This window comes from Lontra canadensis, unplaced genomic scaffold (genome assembly GCF_010015895.1).
Source record: "Lontra canadensis isolate GAN:19392208 unplaced genomic scaffold, GSC_riverotter_1.0 scaffold35, whole genome shotgun sequence".
NCBI classification, from domain to species: Eukaryota; Metazoa; Chordata; class Mammalia; order Carnivora; family Mustelidae; genus Lontra; species Lontra canadensis.
This window is the reverse complement of record NW_022631029.1, coordinates 2,096,805-2,122,012: the sequence shown is the minus strand read 5'-3', so window position 1 is coordinate 2,122,012 and position 25,208 is coordinate 2,096,805. Positions and strand designations below refer to the sequence as shown.

The following is a 25,208-nucleotide window of genomic DNA, read 5'->3' as shown; positions in this document are numbered from 1 at the left end:
CGAGTCCCATATCGGGTTTCCCATGCTTTGTGGGGAGCCTGCTTCTCCCTCTCCCTCCCTCTCCCCCTGCTTGTGTTCTCTCTCTCTCTCTGTCAAATAAATAAAATCTTTAAAAAAATGATTTTTATATCGATTTCATGTTGATTTTTTGGGTGTGTTGGATTAAACAAGATCTGTTATTAACATGAATGACATCTATGTCTTTTTGCCTTTTTAAATAGGGGTATGAGAACATTTGGTTATAAATGTGGCTCATGTTTGTGGTTTGCCTTGCTGGACAGCACTGGTCTCCCACTGTCTTTGACTCCTGGCAAAGGCGTTATAGAAGTCAGGCTGGGGCATCTGGGGTGCTCAGTCAGTTAAGCGTATGCCTTTGGCTCAGGTCATGATCCCAGGGTCCTGGGATGGAGCCTTATGTCGGGTTCCTTGCTCAGTGGGGAGCCTGCTTCTCCCTCTGCTCCCTGCTTGTGCTCTCTCTCGCTGTCTCTGTTGTTATCTCTGTCTCTCTCTCAAACAAATAAATAAAATCTTTTTAAAAAATCAGGCTGATTTTAGGGCAATGCAAATGCCCTGAGATTATTATGGTGGGTATATGTCATTACATGTCTGTCCAAACCCACAGAACGTACAACACCCAGAGTGAATGGTAAAGTAAGCCATGGACTCTGGGTGATGATGGTTTGTCGAGGGAGTTCATCGTTTATAGCAAATGCACCACCGTGATGGGGGATGTTGATATTAGAGGAGGCTGAGTAGGGTGGGGTAGGGGGAATACGGGAAATCTCTGTACTTTCTGCTCAATTTGGCTGCGAACTCGAATCTGATCTTTTTTTTAAAAAAATATTTATTTATTTAAGTAATCTCTACACCTAAGATAGGGCTCAAACTTATAACCCTGAGATCAAGAGTCACACACTCCTCTAAAGGAACCAGCCAGGAGCCCCCCTCCCCAAACTGATCTTTTAAAAAAATAGTCTTAAAGAAATAATCGGGCTGAGGAGTTGGTCATCTAATGGTCACCTCCTATGAAGCCTTCCCTGACTGCCTTAGACTCAAGAAGGGAACCCTGTCACACCCTCCCCTAACCCCTCATTCTTGGCTGGCCGTCACACCAACCACTCTGCCTTGTGGCTGCCTTACCGTCTGCCAGCCTGGGAGCCCCTCCAAGCAGGGGTCCCGTGGGCTGGCTCATCCTTGAGCACACCCCATCGGCTCACGCGGCACCCCTCCATCCCCATCCCTATCTGGCAGGGATGACCACCGTCATCTCAAAGATAATGAACAAGGGTTGGCAAGCTACAGCCCGTGAGCCACAACTGGCCTGCCATTTCTTTTTGTATGACCCAGAAGCTCAGAAGACTTAGTTTCACAAAAATAAAAATATGATTCCTGTTTTGTGGCAGGTGAACATGATGGGAAATCCACATTTCAGCCTCTGTAAATGGGGTCTGAGGGGCACATAGCCTCGCCCGCATAAGATAGAATGTGTGGCAGCTTTCACATATGATTGATTTGTGGTGACAGAGACCACCGGGTCTACAAAGCTAAGGTGTGCACTGTATAGCCCGCTGCAGAAAAGGTCTAGGACAGCCCCCAGCCCCCTTGTCCCCTCTGCTCCTCCAACAAAATCTGTAGCTACCTGCTGCCAGAAGGGACTCGTCTTCAGAGAGTACCAGGAACCTCACAGCTTCTGGAAGCTTCTCCAGCAGGCTGTCTCCTTCAGGGGAAACCTGTGCAAAGTCAAGGATGTCCATCAAGCATTTCCACAGAGTGAAGAGTCCAGGGTCAGGGACTTGGATGCAAGGCTCTGCCGCTCACCAGCTTCGAAGCAAATGTCTCAGCCCTTGGGTGCCTTAGTTTCCTTATCTGTTAAATGGGCCATGATGCAGGACCACAGTATGCAGCCATCATGGGGGCGGGGTTCCCCCTACCCTGCACACAGTCAGCCCTCAAGCCATGGCTGCTAGTATTATTTTTGTTGATGCTGCTTTTGTAATCAACTCAGGGACCTGGAGAACATCCTAGCACCTGTTTTCTAACCCTGGGGAAGCTCTGGAGATCTCAGGTAAGATCGAAACACCGGTTTCTCCCCATTCCCGAGTGGCAGAACTCATGTAGTTCGGACCTAAGAGGATGGGTCATTCCTCAGTCCTGCAGCCCCAGGTCAGCTACTGATTTCTGAGCATCAGACGGCTACCAGCCTGCGAGCCAAAAACTTTATGCTCATTATCTCGGGGAAGGGCACAGATGGGACATGTGGTGGGGGAGGGGCAAGAAAAGTGAGTTGTTTGCACCAATCCAAGCCAATATTTTAAAAAATATACATATTTTAAATACATATAAAAAAGATATAATATATAAAATATATATTTATAAATATATATATATTTGTTCACCTTTATTTAGCAGGGGCAGGAGAAAGTGAATTTCCTCATGGCTGTTATTGCTGACTTTTTAAAAAACAAAAACATGTTTTTTGGGGCACCTGGGTGGCTCAGTCGGTTAAGCGTCTGCCTTTGGCCCAGGTCATGATCTCAGGGTCCTAGGATTGAGCCTTGCATCGAGTTCCCTGCTCAGTGGGGAGTGTGCTTCTCCTTCTCCCACTCCCCCTGCTTGTGTGCTCTCTCTCCCCACCATCCTTTTTTGCACCATCCATCAGAGACACTGTTCTGCAAGTTTGCTTTTTTTCTACTTTATGTGTCTGGGGCAGTAGTTCTCAAGGGGTGGGGAGGGCCATTTTGTGCCATCCCCGCCAGCTAAGGACAGCTGGCAATGTCTAGAGACATTTTAGGCAGGACCGAGTGCCAACAATGACCCAACAGTGGCCTGCCCCCAGGAAACACTAAGGCATGTTTCCTGAACCGCTGAGTTGCAAATCCCTCAATTAAGAAACCAAATGTCATTTAGGGAAAGATCAAAGGTGAAGTGGTTCCTCCCAATTTCTAGGACATCTGAGCACTTTGGAGCTGAGCGATGCGGGCATCACGTTCAGGAGAGGGACTTACCAAAGAGATGGAACCCTTGCTAAACCCGGTCACCATCTTGCCTTGCTTATGGACTGAGACCCCACAGGTTGGTGTTTCTTCTTTGACGCTGGATAAATGTTGCCTCCCCTGCAGTGTTCCTGTGGCTGAGCTCCACAGACTGACCATGCCAGCCTCAGACACGGTCAGCAGCATGGCCTGGGAAGCAAGTGCCCCGGTGCATATCCAGTGGTCAGAGACGTCTCCCAGGATACAGAAAACCAGCTCTGCCGTTTCCAGATTCCAAGCGCTGATCTGATGGAATCGAGGGAAGGAAGAGAAATCTCAGCAAGAGACCTGGGTTGCAAGTTTTCCAAGGTCAGATGCAAAACGTGTGCTTTTTCATAGTGCATGCATTTTATTTTCAACACTCTTAGTTTAAAAAAAAAAAAAAAGGCAGAGGGGGAGAGGAGGTGTCCTGGATTAGATCCTAGAGTAGTAAAAGGGCATCTGCAGAAAAACTGAGGAAATCCGAGTAAAGTCTGAGTGAGGTTGAGAAAACTTTAGCAATATAAATATCTTAGCTGTAATGGATGTTCCCTGGTTATATAAGACGTTGACATGACAGAAGACTGGATAGAAGGGCATATGGGAACTCTCCATAATAGCTTTATAACATTTTCATGAACCTAAAATTTCTCCAAAATAACAGTCTTAAAAATGGGAAAAAAGGGGCCCCTGGGTGGCTCAATCATTAAGCGTCTGCCTTCGGCTCAGGTCATGATCCCAGAGTCCTGGGTTTGAGCCCCACATCAGGCTTCCTGCTCAGTGGGAAGAATGCTTCTCCCTCTCCCATTCCCCCTGCTTGTGTTCCCTCTCTCATTGTCTCTCTCTCACTGTCAAATAAATAAATAAAATCTTTTAAAAAGGGTGGAAAATGTCAGCCATACCATATGCATTCACATATCTGTTCACTACAAGTAATTCTTGATTACGGGAGGTTTCATATTTAACCTCACCCAAAAAAAGTACCTTTTCAAATCAATAGTAACCAGGGTGCCTGGGTGTCTCAATCGGTTAAGCGACTGCCTTGACTCAGGTCATGATCTCAGGGTTCTGGGATGGAGCACGGCATTGGGCTCCCGGCTCAGCAGGGAGACTGCTTCTCCCTCCACGCCTTCACCCAACACAAGTGTGAGTACGAGCACTTGCTCTCTCTTGCTCCTTCTTAAATAATAAATAAAATCTTAAAAAGAAAGAAAGAAGGGCAGATTCAAAGATCTATGTATAAGGAAAGTTGTTTCAGTTATTTGAAAGTACAAAGAACTGGAAACAACCTATTTGTCCAGTAGGAAGGGATCAGTTTAATAAACTGTAGAGGAGTCAAGGCAAGGGCATCTCACAAAATCTCTAAGCCTTCTGTTTCTGAAGAATGTTTGAGGTTATGGGCAAATAAAAATAGATTTATGAAGCTGCATAGCTAGCTTTCTATATGGTTTGATCCCCATTTTATGTTATACTTACACACACGAGTATTTGTACATACACACCCACACACCACAGAACACAAACTCAGGTAAATGTTACAACAGTGGTTGTCTTTGGGATTAATTATTATTATTATTATTATTATTTTTTAAGATTTTATTTATTTATTTGACAGACAGAGATCACAAGTAGGCAGAGAAGCCGGCAGAGAGAGAGAGAGAAGGAAGCAGGCTCCCTGCTGAGCAGAGAGCCCGATGTGGGGCTCCATCCCAGGACCCTGGGATCATGACCTGAGCCGAAGTCAGAGGCTTTAACCCACTGAGCCACCCAGGCGCCCCGGGATTAATTATTATTATTTCTTATTTCTTTTTTTAAAGCTTTAAAAAAAAAGATTTCATTTATTTATTTGACAGAAAGAGCAAGCACAAGCAGGAGGAGTGGCAGGCAGAGGGAGAAGGGGGCTCCCCGCTGAGCAAGGAGCCCCATGTGGGGCTCGATCCCAGGGCCCTGGGATCATGACCTGAGCTGAAGGCAGAAGCTTAACTGACTGAGCCACTAAGGTACCCCTATTTCTTTCTTTCTTTCTTCCTTTCTTCCTTCCTTCCTTCCTTCCTTCCTTCTTTTCCTTCTTTCCTTATTTCTTCCTTCCTTCCTTCCTTCCTTCTTTTCCTTCTTTCCTTATTTCTTCCTTCCTTCCTTCCTTTCTTTTTTTAAGATTTATTTTAGAGAGAGGGAGAGCAAGAGAGAATGTCTGAGTGCAGGGAGAGGCAGAGGAAGACAATTCCAGACTCCTTGCTGAACGTGGAGCCCAACACTGCCGGCCTTGATCTCACGACCATGTGATCATGACCTGAACCAAAACTAAGAGTCGGACACTCAACCAACTGAGCCACACAGGCCCCCCTATTATTTCCTTTTTTTTTTTTTTTTTTTACTGTGTTTTCCAAACTTACACAGTTTGGAAATCAGTCAACACTTCCCTAATATTTAAGCCTGCCATGTCAATAATAGTATAATGAATGCATGTTGTGTGACTTCAAATTTTGTATTAGTCCCTTAAAAAAATTAAGAGGAAATAAGTAAAATCAATTTAAATAATGTATTTGGTTTAACCCTATGTCCAAATGCTACCACTGCAACATATAATTAATATCAAATTACTATTGAAATCTTTTACATTATTTCCACAGTACTAAGGCTTTGAAAGCCAGTGTGTGTTTTCTACTTATGGCACATTTCAGTGCAGAATAGGCACATTTCAAGTGCTCAGTTTCAAACTTCGTAATTGAAGTTTGGTGGTGACCCCCCATATTGGACAGCACAGTTTATAAGCTACCAATATTACTTATGTTAACAATTGCCCATTACTAATAAAATATAATAATTAATAGCTATTAAATATTTGGTGCTTACTCTGCACCAAGCACTCTGCCAGGTGTTTTAGTCATTATCTCATCAGGTAGATGAAGAATGGAGGCAGAGAGGTACAGTGATATGATTAAGATCACTCAGCTTGCAAAGAAGTCATCTGGGAGTTAGGTACAGATTTTTCCCCATGCCTTTAGTTCCTAAGCTTTCACACACTGTTCTACTGTGTCTCTATTCATCATACAATCAGATCGTAGGGTTATAATTGATATAAGGGAATAACATGGCAGAATACAGATTGTTTTCAGGTGTATGTGGAATATTTACCAAGAGAGACCCTAAAATGAGTCTCAATACATCTGAAAAGATTCATCATACAAATGAAATTAAGTTAGGAAAGAAAAAGGTAAGCTATCTGGGAACCTTTCAAATATCTGAGAACAAACAGCACCCTTCTAACTAGCCTGTCGACCAAAGAGAAAATCAAAAGGGAAATCTGAAAGTATTTTAAACTGACGGTAAATGATAATATGACATAGCAAGTTTTGTGGGATGCAAGTAAGGCTGTATTCAGAGGACAATTTATGGCACTAAAATGACCAAATTAAAAAAGATTAGGGGTGCCTGGGTGGCTCAGTCAGTTAAGCCTTCTACTCTTGGTTTCTGCTCAGGTCACAATCTCATGGGTCAAGAGAGTGAGCCCTGCATCAGGCTCCCTGGTGAGTGGGGGGGTCTGGTTGAAGATTCTCTCCTCTGCCCTTCCCCACCAATAAATAAATAAGTCTTTATTTATTTATTATTTTTAGGGAGAAAGAGTTAAAGAGCATGTGGAGAGGGAACAGAGGCTCCACTAAGTCTGGAACCCAACGTGGGGCTTGATCTCATGACTTTGACATCATGACCTGAGCAGAAATCAAGAGGCAGAGGCTTAACCAACTGAGCCACTCAGGTGCCCCAATAAATATATCTTAAAAAAAAAAAAAAAGATGAAAGGTCTCAACTCTTAGGGTCAGAAAGAACTATCAGAATCACCTAATCCAACTGTGTAGTTTGAAACCCCTTATAGCATCCCATCCAGTGGTTGTGCACCCCTGTTTATGCCCACCCCCCTCTCAGGGACCCCACCTCCTAGAAACAGCGTATGCTGTCTTGGAATGCTCTAGTAACAGCTTTCCTTTGCAAACAGGACAGGTATTTTTTACCTTTGAGCCAGATGCCAAATATACAACCTTCTTTTCTTCCTCCACATGAAGACTCCAGATCTCAGGTTCAGTGGGATCTCTTGAGCCTCTGTCCCAAATGATGAATTTCTCCTGCCCAGAGAGTAAGTCCCACAGACGCAGCGTGTGGTCCTTTGAGGCAGAGAGGGCAAGCGTCCCCTTGGCAAACACTTTCACATACCTCACCTCTCCTGCGGTAGACCGGGGGATTGGGAGAATATGTTAGCTGAAAACATTTTGACTTTCCAACTCCCAAAATGCCTGTTGGTTTGGAAAAGATGATGGATTCGAACATAACCAAATTACAAATAAGGGAATGTGGCAAAACTCAATTAAGAGTGCAAATGGTTGAGATTAAATCAATTGCCCTGATGTGACTATGTAATAAACAGAGATCATGGCAATTTTAAAAAGCTCAGCGTCATCCTGGGAGTGTTTAAAATCAACAAACACGTAAAAACAAGGTAATGTTATGGAGAAGATTTTACAATCATGGAGAGATATTTTCCAAGCAAAACACAAAATTTGGAAGACATAAAGAGGAAAGATTGATTAACTGAATTACATAAAAATGCAAAATTTCAGGAGGATGAAATATAGTTGAAAGTCATATGACAGATCAAGAGAAAATATTTATAATGTATAACAGGTGATGGAGACTCTCCTTAATAAACAAAAAGTTCTTACAGATAAGCAGGGAAAAATACAAACAACCCACTCAGAAATTGGACAAAGAATATAATGCCGTGCACGTGCTTGAGCTGGGGCGGGGTGGGGGGGGTAGGGGCAGAGAGAGAGGGAGAGAGTCTCAGGGAGGCTCCACACTCAGCGTGGAGCCCTGTGCAGATCTCAATCCCATGACCCTGAGATCATGGTACCTGAGGTGAAATCAGGAGTCGGACATTTAATGTACTGAGCCACCCAGGCGCTCCCGGCAAAAATTTTACAGATTGATTACTAGACTACTGACAAAGATATTCACACTGTCCTGATGGATGTATAAACTGATGTAAGTTTGTAAAGGGTAATTTGGTAACACTGAAAGTTAAAATGTGTAGTCCCTTGGTTTTGTTAATACACTATAGTTATGTAAGATGTTGCCGTTCTGGGAAAGTGGATACATGGTAGGGACTTCTACCTGTAGAGAAGTATAGTGTAGAGAAGAAGGACTTCTCTGCACTATGTTAGCAACTTCTTGTGAGTCTAGAATTATTTCAAAATAAAATGCTCAGAAAAAGAGGGGACAAGGAAAAATGTGCATACAATTTGACTCAGAAATTCCACTTCTAGACATGCATCTTGCTGAAATAATGGAACAGGTGTGTAAAGATAGAGGATATTGGTTGCAGGGTTGTCTTATAAAAATAAAATTGCAAACAACCTATTTATGAAAAGGGAGTTGTTAAATAATATGGTGTAGGGGTGCCTGGGTGGCTCAGTGGTTAAAGCCTCTGCCTTCGGCTCAGGTCATGATCCCAGGGTCCTGGGATCGAGCCCCACATTGGGCGCTCTGCTCAGCAGGAAGCCTGCTTCCACCTCTCTCTCTCTCTGCCTGCCTCTCTGCCTACTTGTGATCTCTGCCTGTCAAATAAATAAATAAAAGCTTAAATAATATGGTGTATCCTTATAAAGAATGTTATGCAGCCATTAAAAATAATAAGATAGATCTATATATACACCTAACTGTAATAAATTATTACAACAGCCAATACTTACTGGGGAGCTTTCTATGTGCCGAGTGTAGCTGTTAGTACTTTACATGTGTTAAACTCCTTTAATATCATAAAGATATTGTGAGGTACTATTATTATCCCATTGTATAGACATGGAAACAGAGGCACAGCAGCTGAGTACAGCAACTTACCCAGAACTACATGATTAATAAGTAGTGAAGCCAGGATTCCAGCCCAGAACCAAGCTCTCAGCCGCTACAAGGTAACATTACAATATATTGTGACAAAAGCGAGTTACAGCCCAGTGTATAAAATAGCACCATCTGCTTTTGACAAAAACATGAGCTTATACAGAGCTATGTCTGCATAAGCCTAGAAAAAAAATTGCTTATGGCATATCACAAACTGTGAGGACTGATAACTTCTATGGAGTCTGATGGATGGGAGAGACCAAAGGGAATTTTATTTCTTTATGATTCAAATGACAGGAGGAGAGCCGGTAATTTTTATTTGTTGTGATTTGGATATTTTTCAATCCAAAATGTTTATAAATAGTTATGCATTACAAAATATCCCCATACAGGGATGCCTGAGTGGCTCCATTGGTTAAGCGCCTGCCTTTGGCTCAGGTCATGATCCCAGGGTCCTGGGATAGAGTCCCGCTTCTGGCTCCATGCTCAGCAGCTCCTCCCTCTGCTTGTGCTTGTCCCCTTTGCCAGCTCTTCCCTCTGCTTGTGCTCTCTCTCTCAAATAAATAAATAAATTTTTTTTAAACATTAAAAAAAAATAAAATAAATAAAAATAAATAAAAATTTTTTAAAAATTCCCATACATGGAACACTATGCCGCAGTTAAAATGAATTAGAGATATGTACATAATGTGGAAAGAGGCAAAATATGTGATGTTAACTAAAACAAAAAAAGGTTATACTAGCAAAAGCTTATATGACTTTATAGAAAACCACATATATTTATATATATCCAAACAGCCCCGGGGGAAGGGACTAGAACAACAATATGCTGGTAAGTGCCTCACAGCGGGCTCTCCAAGGAGGCTGGGGAAAGCCCTGATTTGTGACATTTGCCAGTTTCCTTGGTATAAATATTCCCACCCTTGATTGATTTTAAGCCACTAATATGACGTCATTGAATGTAGGGTTGTAAAGAGAAACCAGTAGCAAGCACCCCATTTCCACTGTAAGAGTACAGTAGCCAAGAGCGTATGTAAGAGTGTGTGGTACAATACTTAGAAAGTGCTGAGTTTTGGGTGCCTGGGTGGCTCAGTTGGTTAAGCAACTGCCTTCGGCTCAGGTCATGATCCTGGAGTCCCAGAATCCAGTCTCGCATCGGGCTCCCTGCCTCACGGGGAGTCTGCTTCTCCCTCTCCCACTCCCCCCTCTCATGCTTTCTCACTGTCATTCTCTACCAAATAAATAAATAACATCTTAAAAAAATAAAGTGGGTAGGCTGTAAAAGAGAAATATCCAGGAGAGAGCAAGTTTATGGAGGACGAGAGCCAGAGGATTTGTCTCAAAGTTATCACAGAGGGGAAGAACGTAAGGACCTGGTGTTACAATATTAATGCTTTAAAAAAGAAAAGAAAGAAGGTGCTGAGTTTTGAGGGTTTATTACCTTGTTGAAATAGAATTGATTTAGCTGCAAGCTTCTATAATTGACTGTTTTATAATGGCTGTGTTTGGGGCGAAGCGGTGGCTCAGTTACTTTTCAGGCCAGCTCTTGATTTTGGCTCAGGTCATGATCTCAGGGTCGTGGGACCGAGCCCCGTGTTGGGCTCTGCTCTCAGCACAGAGCCGGCTTGCCCCTCTCCTCTCTCTATCCCCCAGATAAATAAATAAAATCTTTTAAAAACATTTACAAAATAATGGTTGTGTTTGACAACTGTCTCACCGCATTCCTGAAAATTTCCCCATCAACTCTTGCAAGCCAGGACGAAAGACCTCCAGGTCACTAGCATATGATGGGAAACTTTCACTTTCCTTAGTACATATGCCTTTAATGCTCTCTGTTTTGCCAATAAACTGATGACTGAGTTTTCCTAATTACAAAGTTTGATGACTTTTTCAAAAATGAATCAAGGTTCATGGGTACATAAACAGATCCTTGTCTTGAACAGACGGTTCACGCACACACAGATACAAATATTGAATAGACCTAGATGAAAATAGACACCCCAATGATAATAAAATGAATGGAATCTTATTGGATACTCTATCAGGACCCACCTCACTCCCAGCCCTTGAAAGAAAAAAGAAAAAAAAAAAGAGTAAATTGAGAACATCTGATGCTGGCAGCTTTGGGGTTGGGGAGGGGGGATAGTCTATTACACACATACAGCCTGTTTGGAAAGCAGTAAGATGCTAGTTCTCAAAACCCCTAGAAATGCTCACATCCTCCAATCCAAGACTCCTACTCACTGGAAATAGTCAACAAAAGGAAAAAAGAGTCGACGAGAGTAAAAAGAGATTCGTCGCGGTGTTATCCCCAACAGCAGATAACTAGAAATAGCCTAAAATAGCAAAAATTAAAAAATAAATAAATGGCATAAAATAAATTACCAAAAAATCATGTAATACATTCTGGAACATGATCTGTTGAGCATGAACTATTTTTGCTGCATTTCGACATGATAAATATACCATTTGATGGATCATAGCAGCGTGACTCACCCCAGCCTCAAATTGGAAACCATGTAAAGGTCCTTCAACCGATGCAATCACCTTGATAAACACATTGCTGTCCCTTCCATACAAGGGATGGACTCGGCAATGCAGAGGACAGACTACTGCCACATGCAACAGTGAGAGCCAAGCATCACACACATCAGGCGGTGGACTAAAGATCACAGAGTGTGCAATTCCATTTGCACGAACAGTCCAGAAAAGATGAAATGATAGACCCAGGATGCACATCAGTGGTTGCCACAGGGCTGGGGGTGGTGGAGATGTATTTCAGAGTGGGCAGGCGGTGCAAAGAGAACTCCTTGGGGGTGGTGGAAAGTTCTATGATTATGGTGATGGTTGTACAACTTGGTAAATCTACCAAAAATGGTTGCATCCTATGCTTAAAACGGGGGGGATGGTATGTCAATTACAACTCAATAAAGTTGTTTTAAAAAGATTCAATGGAAAGAAAAGAATGTTTATGGCAGATGTTGGGAAAAAATTATGAAAGAGTGTACATTTTTGTTTCACAATAATGTAATGTTTTTTAACACCTTTACTGAGGGGTGCCGTGTGGCTCCGTAAGTTAAGCATCTGCCTTTGGCTCACCTCATGATCCCAGGGTCCTGGGATGGAGCCCCTGATCGGGCTCCCTGCTCAGTGGGGAGTCTGCTTCTCCCTCTGCCTTCCTGTTGTGCGCTCTCTCTCTCTTTCTCAAATAAATAAATAAAATCTTAAAAAATACTTCATTGAGATACAATGCACTAACATAAAATTCACCCATTCCATGGACCATGGGACAATTCATTGGTCTTTGAATGGTTACACCTAGGCAACCACTGTGCCAGTCTAAATTTAGAATATTTTCAAAACCTGGCCTTCCCTCCCCTTTCTCTCCTTATCATGTAAACTATTTGAAGGTATGTAACTCAATAACATAATAATTCACGACAGTGTGCAACCATCACGTCTATCTGATTCTAGAACATTTTCATCACCCCAAAAGGAAACCCCGTCCCCATGAGCAATCACTTCCCATTCCTCCCTCCCCAAATAGCAACTGCTAATCTGTTTTGCGTCTCTCTAGATCTGCCTGTCCTGGACATTTTGTATAAATGAATCATATACATGATGTGGGCTTTTGTGACTGGCTTCTTTCATCTGATACAATGTCTCAAGCTCCAGCCTCAAGGCTTCCTTGTTGTTCTGGAAACATGCCAACCTCCTCCCCGCTGCCAGGGCCTTTGCATGGGCTGTTTCCCATTCCTGGGATGCTCTTCCTTTTCCTACCCCTCTGCCCTCTGCCTACCTCTTTCTTCGCACCCTTGGAATCTTGGTTGAAATGTCCCTGCTGAAGAAATGCCTTACACCTAACTGTCCTAAGTGGGTCACTTTGGTTACTGTTACTGATGACACCCTGTCGTCCTCACTACAATCTGTAACTATATTTTGCTTTCCCAAATACTTGAGTCTGACTTGGGCCAGAATTAAGGTAAGGCGAGTGAGGCACCCATCTCGGGTGCCAAAGTTAAGGAAGTGCCAAATTCCTGAGTTTCCCTTTTGCCTCTGGCTCCCATATGGCTTGGCACAGCACCATGGCTGATCTTGTCTTTAAGACAGCTTGATATTTAATCATGGTGGATTTTTTGCATTAATTTTGATTTTTTAAAACACTGCATTGAAATATTATTTTTTTGGAAAGAATATTTTATTTATTTGAGAGGGATAGAGTAGGAGTGGGCGGAGAGGGACAGAGGGAGAGTGAGGGGCAGACTCCCCGCTGGGCATGGAGCTGGAGGTGGGGCTCAATCCCAGGACCCCAAGATCACCACCAGAGCAGAAGTGAGATGCTCAACTGACTGAGCCACCCAGGTGCCCCGAAATCTTATTTATCTCGATGACCAAGTTGACAAAGCCCACTTCCCAAGCCTCACCTGTGTGTCCAGTTAGAATGTGGATGACCTGCTGTTCCTCCATGTCCCACACGGCGACGATGCCATCCTGGGTGCCAACGACCAGCAGCCTCTCCTCCAGGCTCCACGCCATGGCCGTGATGCCTGCAGCCACACAGAGACATCAGTGACCACATCAGCTCCCGAGCTCGGACACGGGGTCCTCTAATGTTGCCTCTGCTGCACAGATGGGGAAACTGAGGCACAGGTTCAGTCCCTTGTCCAGAGCTACACACCTAGAAAGTGGCAGAGCCAGGATTTTGAAGTCAGCACTGTCGGGGGCCAGATTCAGGGCTCAGTTGTAAAATTTACATTGTTCTTAGGGACCAAACAACACTGAGGTCAGAAGTGCCTCGCAAGTTCGGTGGTTCTCACGTAGGGGTGATTCTGCTCCTGGGAAATGTCTGGAGCCTGGGGGTCACTGGGCAATGTCTGGAGACATTCTTGGTTGTCACAACCGGGAACCAGGTGCTACTGCCATCCCGTGCGTGGAGGCCAGGGGTGCTGCTGACCACCTCTGCAGCGCATGGGACGCCCCCCCTCCCCCCTGCTGAGGATGACCCAGTCCCAAATGTCAGTAGTGCCTGGTTGAGAAACCCTTCCCTAGTTGGACAAGACTCAGAAATGGAATTATATTGGCTGAGAACGTGGACTCCTGCTTCTGACTTCTCTTTGAGGTCCACATGTATGGAAAAATAAAGGCTGGTGCTCCAAAGGAAAAAAAATCTTCGCCAATAATTTGGGCGAACAACAGCCTGGGGCGCTCTGCTGGGTTCTGACTGAAACATCGCTGAGGAGAGAGAGGTGCCCATTTACACGGGAGAAAACACTGGCCCAGACCGTTGGAGACCAGACTTGCTGAATGCCCTCAGGTAATTCCTTCCTCTGCTCTGTGCCTCAGTTTCCCCAGATGTAAAATAGTGAGGGGGAAGTGTGGAAATCAGAGCTGTCCAAGTCTGAGAAGCCCAGATTTTGTTCCTGCCTTATTGGGGCAGGGAGTGAGGACATGGGATCGATCTTTCTTTCTTTCTTTCTTTCTTTCTTTCTTTCTTTCCTTTTCTCTCTATCTCTCTCTCCCTCCCTCCCTCCCTGCCCTCCTCCTTCCCTCCCTCCATTCCCTCCTTCCTTCCTTCCTTCCTTTTTTTTCTGGTCACTTACAGTGTGACCTTGGAAACATGAACTCAAACTTCTCATTTACAAAAGGGCCAAACTGAAGCCCAGAGTGGGTAGAAATTCCTCAGCTTCACCACGACTGGGGCTGGTATGAGAGTCACGGTGGTTCCGAAACACAGAACATCTCCCCACCCAAGGGATGGCAAAAACAAAACTTGACCTGACTGTGACTTCCTATGCCTATGCCATGGTAGAGACCACGAATGTCACCGCACCCTCTCAGATTTGTCCCCCGGAGCCACTCTAGTCATGTTTCCTTTTGAAACCAAGCCCGCAGCCCATAGGTATTAGCAGAATCCACACTCCCCAGGCCCCTGTAATTCCCAGGCTCCCTTGCAGCCCGAGAAGGCCGAGTTCTTGCCAATGAGACACTCACCCCAGCAGTGATAAATTCTGCTTCTAGACCATGCCCTCAAAGGGAAGGGATCTGCCATCCACCTCCCCTTCCCACTGCCCACTGGCTGGAACGCCATGGTGTGGGTCAGAGCGGGAACAGCCATTCTGAACCAACAAATGGAAGTTTCACATTGAATATGACAGCAAACAAGATTGAAAGAGTCTGGGTCCCTAACACACTGGAGACTAGGAGTTTTACCACTGCTTATGTCTGGACTGTTACGTGAGAGGGAACTGAACTGCTGTTTACATCACTGTTATCCTGTCCTTTGTTATAGCATTCGAACCTGTAACCCAATAAATATACAGTCTTACCCATTAAACTAAATTCGGTCCCAGAACCCTTCTGAACACAGCATTCAAGCAGCTGTCCCTAGATCAATTCTTCCATGCATCATACTTAGTCTCTTAGAACTTCTATTTTGGAAGCACTATGCCTTGGGAGTGTAGCTTTCCCTACAAGGCTATGTGGCACAGAAATGGTCTGAGTTGCAATGACTGACATTTGAACCAGAAGTTAATTGTGTATTTGGTGGCCTTATAATTAATGCAAGAGATATGGGTGGGCAGATGAAGGGATGGACGAGAGGAGGTGGACTGGTGCATGAATGGATCGCTAGATGGCTGGCTGGATAGTTGGGTGAGGGGACGGATGCATGTGCGATGAGTAAGATGGATGAATCAATTGAGAGATGGGTGGGCGAGTTGATGAATGGCTGGTTGGATAGATGGGTGGAGGGGTGAGTGCTTGGAAGATGTCCAGAAGAGGGAAAGGGAAAGATAAGTGGTGTGGCGAGAGGGGTGGGAAGAAGATGACTAATGAAAATATGGATGACTGATGGGTGGATGGAAGGAAGGAAGGGTGGATGGATGATGGAAGGACAGAAGGACAGGCAGGAGAAGGAAGGAAGGAGGGAAGGTAGGAAGGGAAGATGAGTGAATGGATGACGGATGGATGGATGGATGGATGATGGATGGATAGAAGGACAGACAGGAGGAGGAAGGAAGGAAGGAAGGAAAGAAGGATGATGGATGGATGGGTGGATGATGTATGGATGGATAGGACAGACAGAAGAAGGAAGGAAGGAAGGAAGGAAGGAAGGAAAGAAGGATGATGGATGGATGGGTGGATGATGTATGGGTGGATAGGACAGACTGAAGAAGGAAGGAAGGAAAGAAGGAAGGAAAGAAGGGTGAAGGAAGGAGGGAAGTAAGCAAAATAAACAAATGGAGAGAACTAAGTCCTCTTGTCTCTGGTGTTCTGGTGTCCCGGGGGTGGGATCTACGAGTTCCACCAGCCTCTCAGGGGTCAGTCAGGCATCTGTCCCTACCTTTTGGACTTACTAGCCTGAGCCGGTAAACCACAGAAACTGTAAGATGGACACTCTATTCTTAGAGGCCGTCAGCAACCCCTTGCTCTGGGCTCATTTGCAGTATTTACAATACTAATCTACAGTCCCTAGGGGGCAGAGACAGTCGAGTCAGCATGAGACAGCAAGGGCACGCCCTGATGGGACCCTGGGGGCCTCCCTACTGACAGAGGGGAGCCCCAGGGAACAGCCAGAAACACCTGCCCTCTGCTGCCCTCAGGCACGACTGACGGGCCCGGGAAGGATTTTTGCTGTGCTGGGGAGACTCACCCTTGTGGCAGCCTGTGAGGGTTGCCCGGAGGGGTCCCCCCGGGGGCTGGAAGAACCCCCCGAGGGGTATGAGCACAGGGTGGGGGCACACCCGGAACCAGCTCTGGGCCTGTTGGCACAGCTGTCCCACCAGTGCTGGATGTGAGGCGGCGAAGAAATGGAGTCTGGCCAGGAGTTCTGTATATAGGACGCTCCTCTCTGCAACAAAGGGGACTCAGGTTAAGGGGAAGGGCGCTGCTGACCGGTCAAGGTCAAGTCCCCCGCCATCTTCTCCTGCCTCCTTCTCTCCTTTCCATGGACTCTCATCCCTTCTTCAAAAGCACCAGGTGGTTCCTAGCCTCTGGGCCTTGGGCCAGGCAGTTCTCTCTGCCTGGGAAACTTCCTCCTCCTCCCCTTCCCCTTTCTCAAGCTAAATATCTCATTTTTTAGCTCAAGGGTTACTTCTTTAAAGAGCATTCTTCATCCCAGCGCTCTAATCCACCCACCCCGCTCCCCCGAGCTCATCAGAGCTACAACTGACATTTCTTTGTTTATTCCCTCCCTATCCTAGATCTTGAGTTTCCCCCGAGAACAGGGATGATATCTGTCTTGTTCATTGTGTTCTTAGTGCCTAGAACATCACAGACACCCAGTAAATTGTAGAGGCCACTTTTCAGCAATGGACTTAAACAATGGAATGCAGAGCAAGGCAAAAGGGCCCACAGCGACTGTGGAGCTAAAGACGGGCCCATCAGGGGAGCCTCCTCAAAATATCCAAAAGCCCTAGCTGACGGGCCAGCTGCTGAAAAGGAGGGAGAAGTACACAAAAAGGAAAATCTCCATACTTTCCGTACCTCCTGACCTTCCCCCTGTAAATCAGCCCCTCCCACTGCCTTGGGGCAGACGCCTCCCCTATGGGGTGCTGCCCACAGCTCCCTTGGCGTGTATTCAATAAACATCCATCTCCTTTGTTCTGGAAACTTCTATCTCCTTTGTACTGCCTTTTCTGAATTATTTCACTGCTAGACCCTGAGCCGCCAGCTTCCATGGGATCATCATTGCCCCACTCTCCATCTCAAGTTTCTTTACTTAATCCCATCACTTGCCATAGAAGAGGAGAGTCACAGGTTCCAGGGATTAGGAAGTGAATATATCTTCGGAGCGAGGCAGTGTTTTCTGCCTCCCACAACAGGGGTATCAACATTATTATGCCAAGTTCATAAAGGGGGAAATTGAGGCTCAGAGAGGTTAAGCAAGTTGTACAAGGTCACACAGCCAGTAAGAGGCAGGAACCTAACCGATTAAGTTTTATTCCAACCTCAAATGGACCAGGGATGTGGAAAGCAGGCAGTTCATTTGCCCTTGTTCTAACTGTGGGGTTTGGGGCAATGGTGACGATGCCCTGTGCCTTGGTTTGCTGGTGGATGATGTGAGGCAAGGTCAGGACCAGGGGTGAGTGCCCCAATCACCATAGCTGCAAAATTTAAGGGGGCACCACCAAACTCAACCATCCATCCAGATAAACACTATTTTAATGGCAATATTTTAACAAATCAAAATTAATGCTTCCCAACCCATGATGAAGAAAAATACCAGCCTTTAAAACAAAAATAGGGTCACAAACAGCACCACACTGAATCACCCTGGAGCCTGAGGCAATAGGAGAAATCGGGTGGGCTTTGAGAAGCAGAATTTAGGTCCTGGAATGTACTAGAACTCAAGGTTGGCCAACTGCGCCCTCTGGTGGTGACTTTCATTCCTGCACCTCATTATGGGCAAGCCACAGGTTGTCAATCAAGGATGATTGAAAAGAACATGCTGTGCTGTGGGCTTTTAAATCTTCCCTCAAACTGGGCAGTTGTTCCCAAGGCTATTTTCCTGGTAAATCACTCCCCGTGAGGTTTACAACCAGTGAGCATGAATACACAAGAAAGGCCACATTGAAGGGCACCAGCATCTTCCCTGGGATGTCCTTTAGTTCAATCCCGTATTTCGCAGATGATGGAAGCTGAGACTCCATGCAGAAGTGGCTCATCCAACGACAACCACAACAACAACAAAAAGCCCAAAGAAACAAACAACAACAGTAAAAGAAATGGCTCGTCCACGGCTATTCAGGTCGTCAATAGTGATGCTATCGTGTGACAGATAGTAATAGGAGGCTTAGATGGCAGCGTGGGGACAGGCTCTGCAAGAACTGACTTGCATATCTTTCCTCGCAGCTCTAGGTAGAAAGGTTGACCAGCATCCCCATTTTGCAGATGGAAAGGCTGAGGGCAGCGAGGTCAGGAATGGGGTTGGAGAGCAAGGGATTTGCAAGGTGACACCACCAGCAAGTAGCAAAGCCCTGATTTGAATCAACCCAGTGGGGCTCAAATCTGAGTTCTTGGCCAGGACCGGTCTGTGTGGTAGAGCTGGCAATTCGGCAGGGAGCAAGTGGATGATAATGTCCCCATCTTCACAGAGCTCAGAGTCCAGTGGGGCCCTCAGGTGATACAAAAGACAATGGGCAGAAGTAACAATTGAGAGCTAAGACAGACGGAAAAAGGGTGAGTTGCTGGAGAACACAGGGACTGGGGAACCAGAGGGGCTTCTTGGTTCAGTGGTGGCTAGACAGACTTCTCCTAGGAGGAGCGTTTGGTTAAGCTTCAAGGGAGTCCCAGAAGGGATATAGGGATTCAAACACCTTCGTAAAACTCCTTATAAAACCCTCAAATGAAAACCAGGTGGGAATTGTACAATAAAAACCACTCTGGGGGGATCTGGGTGGCTCAGTCGATTACATGGCTACCTTTGCTCAGGTCCTGGGATAGATCTCTGGGTCCTGAGATAGAGCCCTGCGTTGGCCTCCCTGCTAAGTGGAAAGTCTGCTTCTCCCTCTCCCTGTACCCTCCCACCCCCGGCTTGTGCTCTCTCCCACTCTTGCTCTCAAATTAATAAATAAAATCATAAAAAAAAGGTATCCTGGCCACCTCATACTCATTAGGATGACTATTATTATTATTATTTTAATTAGAAAATCAGGACACCTGGATGGCTCAGCATCTGACTCTTGGTTTCGACTCAGGTTGTGATCTCAGGGTCATGAGACCAAGCTCTGCATAGGGCTCCATAGTCAGCGTGGGGGTCTATGAAATTCTTTCTCCACCTCTGCTCCTCCCCCTGATCTCTCTCTCTCAGATAAATTTTTAAAAAGTCTAAGAAAAAAGATCAGAAAATTAAAAGTATTGGTGAGGATGTAGAGAAATTGGAACCCTTGGGCTCTGCTGGTGGGAATATGAAATGGGGCAGCCACCGTAGGAAATGGTAGGGTGATTCCTCGGAAAAAAAGAATAAATAAATAAACATAGAATTAGCATTTGATCCAGCAATTGCATTTCTGGGTGTATATGACAAAGAATTGAAAGCAAAATCTTGAAAAGATATTTGTATACCCATGTTCACAGCGGCGATATTCCCAATGGGCAGAAGGTAGAAACAGCCCAAGTGTCCATCAAGAGATGAACAGATACACAAAAAATGTGGTCCATCCATATGACGCAATGCTATTCAGCTTCACAAATAAAGGAAATACAACAAGGATGTACCTTGAGGACATCATGGTGAGTGAAAGAAGCCAGTCCCAGAAGGGCAGACATTGTGGGTCCCCTGATATGAGGTCCCTATGGTGGTCGGATTCATAGAGACAGAAAATTGGAATGGCGGGCGCCAGGGACTGGGGGTGGGGAGTTGGTGTTTCATGGGGACAGAGTCTCCACGGTTTGGGAAGATGGAAGAGCTCTGGGCCGGGGGGCGGGGGATGGTGGTGATGTTTGCACAACATGGGGCATGTGCTTAATACCACTGAGCTCTACACTTAAAAATGGTTACATTGCTAAATGTGACGTTCTGTGTATTTTACCACAATTAAAAGATGAAGATAAAGACAGACCAACAAAACACGGTCCTGGGCAAAGCATCAGAGATTCTTCAAGTTCTAGGGCAGAAGGTGGGCCAAGCCCAGCCCGATGGCTGGCCCCTGGAGCTAAGGATGGTTTTTATAGATCAATATTTGCAATGGACGGAATGGCAGGAAACACCGACTTTGAACCCCCATGAAGCAAAATGTTTTCTTCCGGAGCAAATCTGCCCCCTTCCTTCTCTTGAGTGGACTCATGCTACAAAAAATCATGTTCAATTATTATGATTGTATTTTGAATATTATCAATTAAGAAAAGTCATGGGAACGTGTTTTCTCTCTTGTTCTATTAAGTACTGACATAATTTCCTCGATTTTTGCCTGAGATTTTTCCTATCTGGGCCTTTCTAGAAAAAGGTGCCATGCCAGGGAAGGGGATGGACACACTTTGGTAGTGCTCATTCCAAAGCTCTCCCAGGTTCATTTCAAAAATCTAGACACCCCGCATGTGCAGAGATCAAAAATGTGCAGGTTAATGAAAATCCAGCTGGGGGCTCAGTGAGAAGAATGGACTTCTAGAAGTCAGTGCAGCCCACCCCCTCCGGCCAAGCCAACTCACCCATGCCTTGGAGCTCCACAGCCGGGCGGCACAGCTGGAGAGCATCCCGGACCAGGCTGACCTCGGGACAGTCCAGGTGAGGGCCATACAGGTCAAAGTCCTCCAACAGGCCCTCAATGCCCCCAGAGATGCCCCGGCAGGAAATCCAGTTCATGTTGCCTGTTTTGGGGAAAGGGGGCATTGTGGGGACACATGCCTCCCTCTGGTTCACACTGGGAGGTGGGTTCTCACCTGTCCATTTTTCTGGGGATTCTCAGGCTCTGCGTTGCCGACGTTATCAGCACCCCTGCCCTCTACCCATCCGATGCCTGTAGCGCCTCCTCAGGCGTGATAAGCAACAACAGGAGCATTGCCAAGAGTCCCCAGGGTGCGGAATCACCCTGAGTTGAGAATCTCAGGGAGAGGTAGATGGATAGTTAGACAGAAATGGAAAGATGGAGGGACAGATGGATGGGTACATAGGTAATGATAGATGGATAGATACAAATATAGATATGATATGATGATAGATATGATGATAGATATGATAGGGTCTCATTCTAAGACCACATTTCTCACCTCTGTACTATCAACTAGCACTAGATGCCAAAAAGCGCCCCTGCTTCTCCAGCTGTGACAACCAAAATGTCCCCAGACATCGCCAAGTGTCCCCTGCTGTTGGGATTGGAGCACAGAATGACCCCTGGAGAGAACCACTATCTTAGGAGGGGCCAAGGATTCTGACTTTTTCCCTTTACCCTTTCCCAGGCTCCTGGAGGGGGGAGCACAGCAGAGGGCTGGGACCTGCTCGATGTTGTCTGCAATGGGTAGGAGCCTTACCCAGAACCTCCTGCTTCAGCTCTTCAATGCGGCCTGAGTGCACCAGGTGATGGGGCAACTCCTTCAGCTTCCGAAGATTTGCCACCGTGTCTGAGAACCACAGGGGCTGAGGCGCTACCTGCAGGGGAGGAGGGGGCTGGCAGCCAGGCCGCAGTGGTGCAAGCTCACTCATGCACTCCCGAGACATAGGCCAAGCTGGCACACGCAGGGAACACTGGAGGGGATGGGGACACAATTCCAGACAGAAATGACTCATGCCCACCCCTGGCAGGGCCAGGGAAGAAGGAAGATCTTGGGACTCAGGGAATCCGAGGGGCATCGGATCTGGGTCTCAGAGTTTAAATGGGAGTCTGTCTGGGGAACCAAGTTGGAAAACAATGGTATTCCTGGGCAAGGGAATGGCATGTGCAAACGTCCAGGGGTGGGAGATGCCAGGAGTTCAGGGCAGTTCTGTATGCTCCTGAATGTTGTTCTTCCCTACTCTGAAATACTGGGGGTGGGGGGCACAGTCCTCATCAGCTCCCCATCCACCCCCATTATGCTCAGATTCTGAGGGGACATCCTGCTTTCTGGGGGAAGGAAAGGGAAGAAGGTCAGGAGCATTGTGGGTGGAAAAGAAGGAAAGAGCCAGGTAGTCCTTGCCAGGCAGCCTTGGTCTTGCCTGCACAGCAAGGTGGGGCCTGCAGGTAAAGAGCAGAGGTCCCAGACAGACACCTCACCTTACGGTCCAGGTTCAAGGGCTTCCCCACCAGCGGCAGAGTGATGAGTTTCTTGGTGCCCAGGCTCCAGGCTCCTGAGAAGTAGTCAGCCAAGACTCCATGCCTCTTGGCTCTCTCCGGCCTGGACAAGTAGCGCTCTTGGACCACCTCGGCCAGCTGCCTGCAGAGAGGAGACATGGGCTCATGGGCCTGGGGGACAGGGTGAGCTCAGGGGGGGGGGGGCACCAGCCTTCTAGGAAGCTGTTCCCAAATGGAGGTCCCTCCTAAGCCCCCTGATGGGTGTTCTCTGGTGCTGGTAACCAACTTTCCTACTTGTTACCTAATATTCATCTATAAATTGGCCCATCTTTCTTTCTTCCCTTTAAATACATTTAGTTTAAAAAGGAACATTTGAGTTCTTCAATAAGTCAAACTTAAAATAAGGTAGTATAAGACCCAACAACTTTACTCCTGGTGTAGACCCCAAAAAAATCAAAAAACAAAAAAAAAAACAAAAAAAGCCACAGGTGTTCAAATGAAAATTTGTGCTCACATGTTCATGCAGCACTGATCACAAGCCCGAGAAACGACCCAAGTGTCTGTCAACAGATAAACAAACGTAATGAGGCCCATCTGTGCACTGGGGTATTACTCAGCCATGGAAAGGAGCGAAGCCCTGGTTCACGCTAGAACAGGGATGAACCCTAGAAGCTTCATGCTGAGGAAAGCATCCAGACGCTAATGGCCACATGCTGTGTGGTTCCATCTATATGAAACGTCTAAAACAAGCAAATCCATGAAGACAGAGAGCGGATTCATGGGTGCCAGACAGGGGCTGTGGGCAGAGAGGTGGGGGGACAGGGAGTGACTACTGATGATGAACAGGGATAAAAGAAGGATCTGGAAAAAGGAGGAGTCCCGACGAGTGAGCTCTCACTCCCAGAAGCCCAGAGGGCCCTTCCACCATGTCGGACCCACCTGTGGGCGATGGCCAGGAGCGTGAAGCCGTCCACGGGCCGTCGGGCCAAGCAGTGACCCAAGTCCCGGCGGATCCTCACCCACATCAAGGGTGGGAAACGCAACAGCTCCTTGCTGGGCGGGGTCCAGTCCTGGTACACCGCCTGCAGGACCTCGTCATCCAGGGACAGGACATCCTTCAGCTCTGCCTCCGAGAGCCCATGCCTGTGGGGAGGAGGGATGGGCACTGGGACACACTGCGTCTCCTGAGGTCGGAGGGCGCAGATACCCAGGGACGGGGAGATATGGCCAGCCGCACAGCATCCTGCCCGTCACCAAAGGGTCCACCCTGAGGGTCGGCATTCAGACCCAGTTACAGCCATGCCCATCGAGTACGCCCTTCCTGCTCTTTCCTTCCATGCACACACCTGCAGAGCCGTGAATCAGCCTCTCCCCAGCCTCACCTGAGTCAGGCAGCTCAGGGAGGGAGACGGGAAGGAACTTAGAAAAATAATGCAGATGCCAACTGTGCCCACCCCAGCCTCACCCGTGTTTCCAGGCCCCAGAAAGGACAGAGCTAGAGAAGGGAAGCAGCCCTAAAGGGGAGGGGCGATGACGTTTCTGTGCTGGATCGCAAGGGACTTCCTAAAACCTAAGAGCATCAGACTGGAAACATTGGATTTGCCTGCACCTTTCATCCAGATGGACCACAATCAGAGCGCCCTTCGGAGCAGGGGAGGGAGGGAGGCTGGCTTCTGTGGGCAACCTGCGTATGGTGTTCAACTCTGACGTGGACGGGAATCTTCATTTTGATCAGAAGACCCGCCACCTACATTTAGAACATCTGCTCTCACTGCTTTCTAGTGTATAACGCGGTGGGTGCCCCCCGGGCTCTTCTGTGACATCAGTCATCTTGGACGATCCCAGCTATAATATCACGGTTTTCTCCAAACTGGAATTTCTGGGAGCCACCTGCCAGCACCCCTGTGTGGTCCTGTGCCTCTTAAGAAACCCCCTCCTTCAGGATAGCATTCTTTCCTGCTCTTCGACACACCCTCAGCACAAATCAAGTTTGGGTCCCCTCCTTTCCCGCTCAGGTTCAGTGACTTGTCCGTCCCACCGGCTGCAGATGGAACACTCTGGCAGGCTTGCGGAAGGAAGCCCAGGAAGCTGAAGTCCCATAATTCCCTGGCATCGGGGCTCTGTACACGGCCCTCTGGGGAGGAGCCAGGCCAGTCCATTCATTCTCAGAGAAGCAGATGCCGGGTCTCGGGAGGTCAATGGCTCATCAGACCTTTGGCAGGTTTGTTTAGACATTATTCATGGAGTGGCGTCTCCGTGCAAGTCACCGTGCTGACTCCTGAGGGACAGAGAGCTAGACCCCCGTGAAGCTTATCTTCTCATCCACAGAGCCAAGTAGGAAATAACAGAAGAAGAGCACGAAGAAGCCAGGTGACACCAATGATGAGGAAGAAGATAAACCGTGTCCCATGGAAAAGAGCTACAAGGTTGGGGGGAGGGAGCTGGAGAGAGACGGTTCTTGGAAGAAGTGAGTCCCTCCGAGAAGCTGGGACTGGGTGGGAGGGAAGGGACCAGCATGAGATCTGGGGCCGGGGAGCTCCAAGCACGGGGTAGAAGGCAGCTAGGTCCAGTCAGGCTTGGTAAGGAGGCTGGATACTTTTCT

The 25,208-nt window shown here is 46.8% G+C and overlaps 1 protein-coding gene across 2 annotated transcripts in view; it reads right to left on the bottom strand.

Moving 5' to 3' along the window:
• The window catches only part of NWD1 (NACHT and WD repeat domain containing 1), a 56,918-nt gene that overhangs the window by 11,528 nt on the left and 20,182 nt on the right, over positions 1 to 25,208 (bottom strand). For both annotated transcript variants that reach the window (XM_032867567.1, XM_032867568.1), the window contains exons 6-14: positions 23,546 to 23,749; positions 22,589 to 22,748; positions 21,870 to 21,987; positions 21,051 to 21,209; positions 16,555 to 16,752; positions 13,328 to 13,450; positions 7,022 to 7,230; positions 3,006 to 3,278; positions 1,640 to 1,730 (exon numbers count right to left, since the gene is read on the bottom strand). In XM_032867567.1, the coding sequence (XP_032723458.1) occupies positions 1,640 to 1,730; positions 3,006 to 3,278; positions 7,022 to 7,230; positions 13,328 to 13,450; positions 16,555 to 16,752; positions 21,051 to 21,209; positions 21,870 to 21,987; positions 22,589 to 22,748; positions 23,546 to 23,749 (1,535 nt within the window). The remainder of the gene's footprint in view (positions 1 to 1,639; positions 1,731 to 3,005; positions 3,279 to 7,021; positions 7,231 to 13,327; positions 13,451 to 16,554; positions 16,753 to 21,050; positions 21,210 to 21,869; positions 21,988 to 22,588; positions 22,749 to 23,545; positions 23,750 to 25,208) is intronic.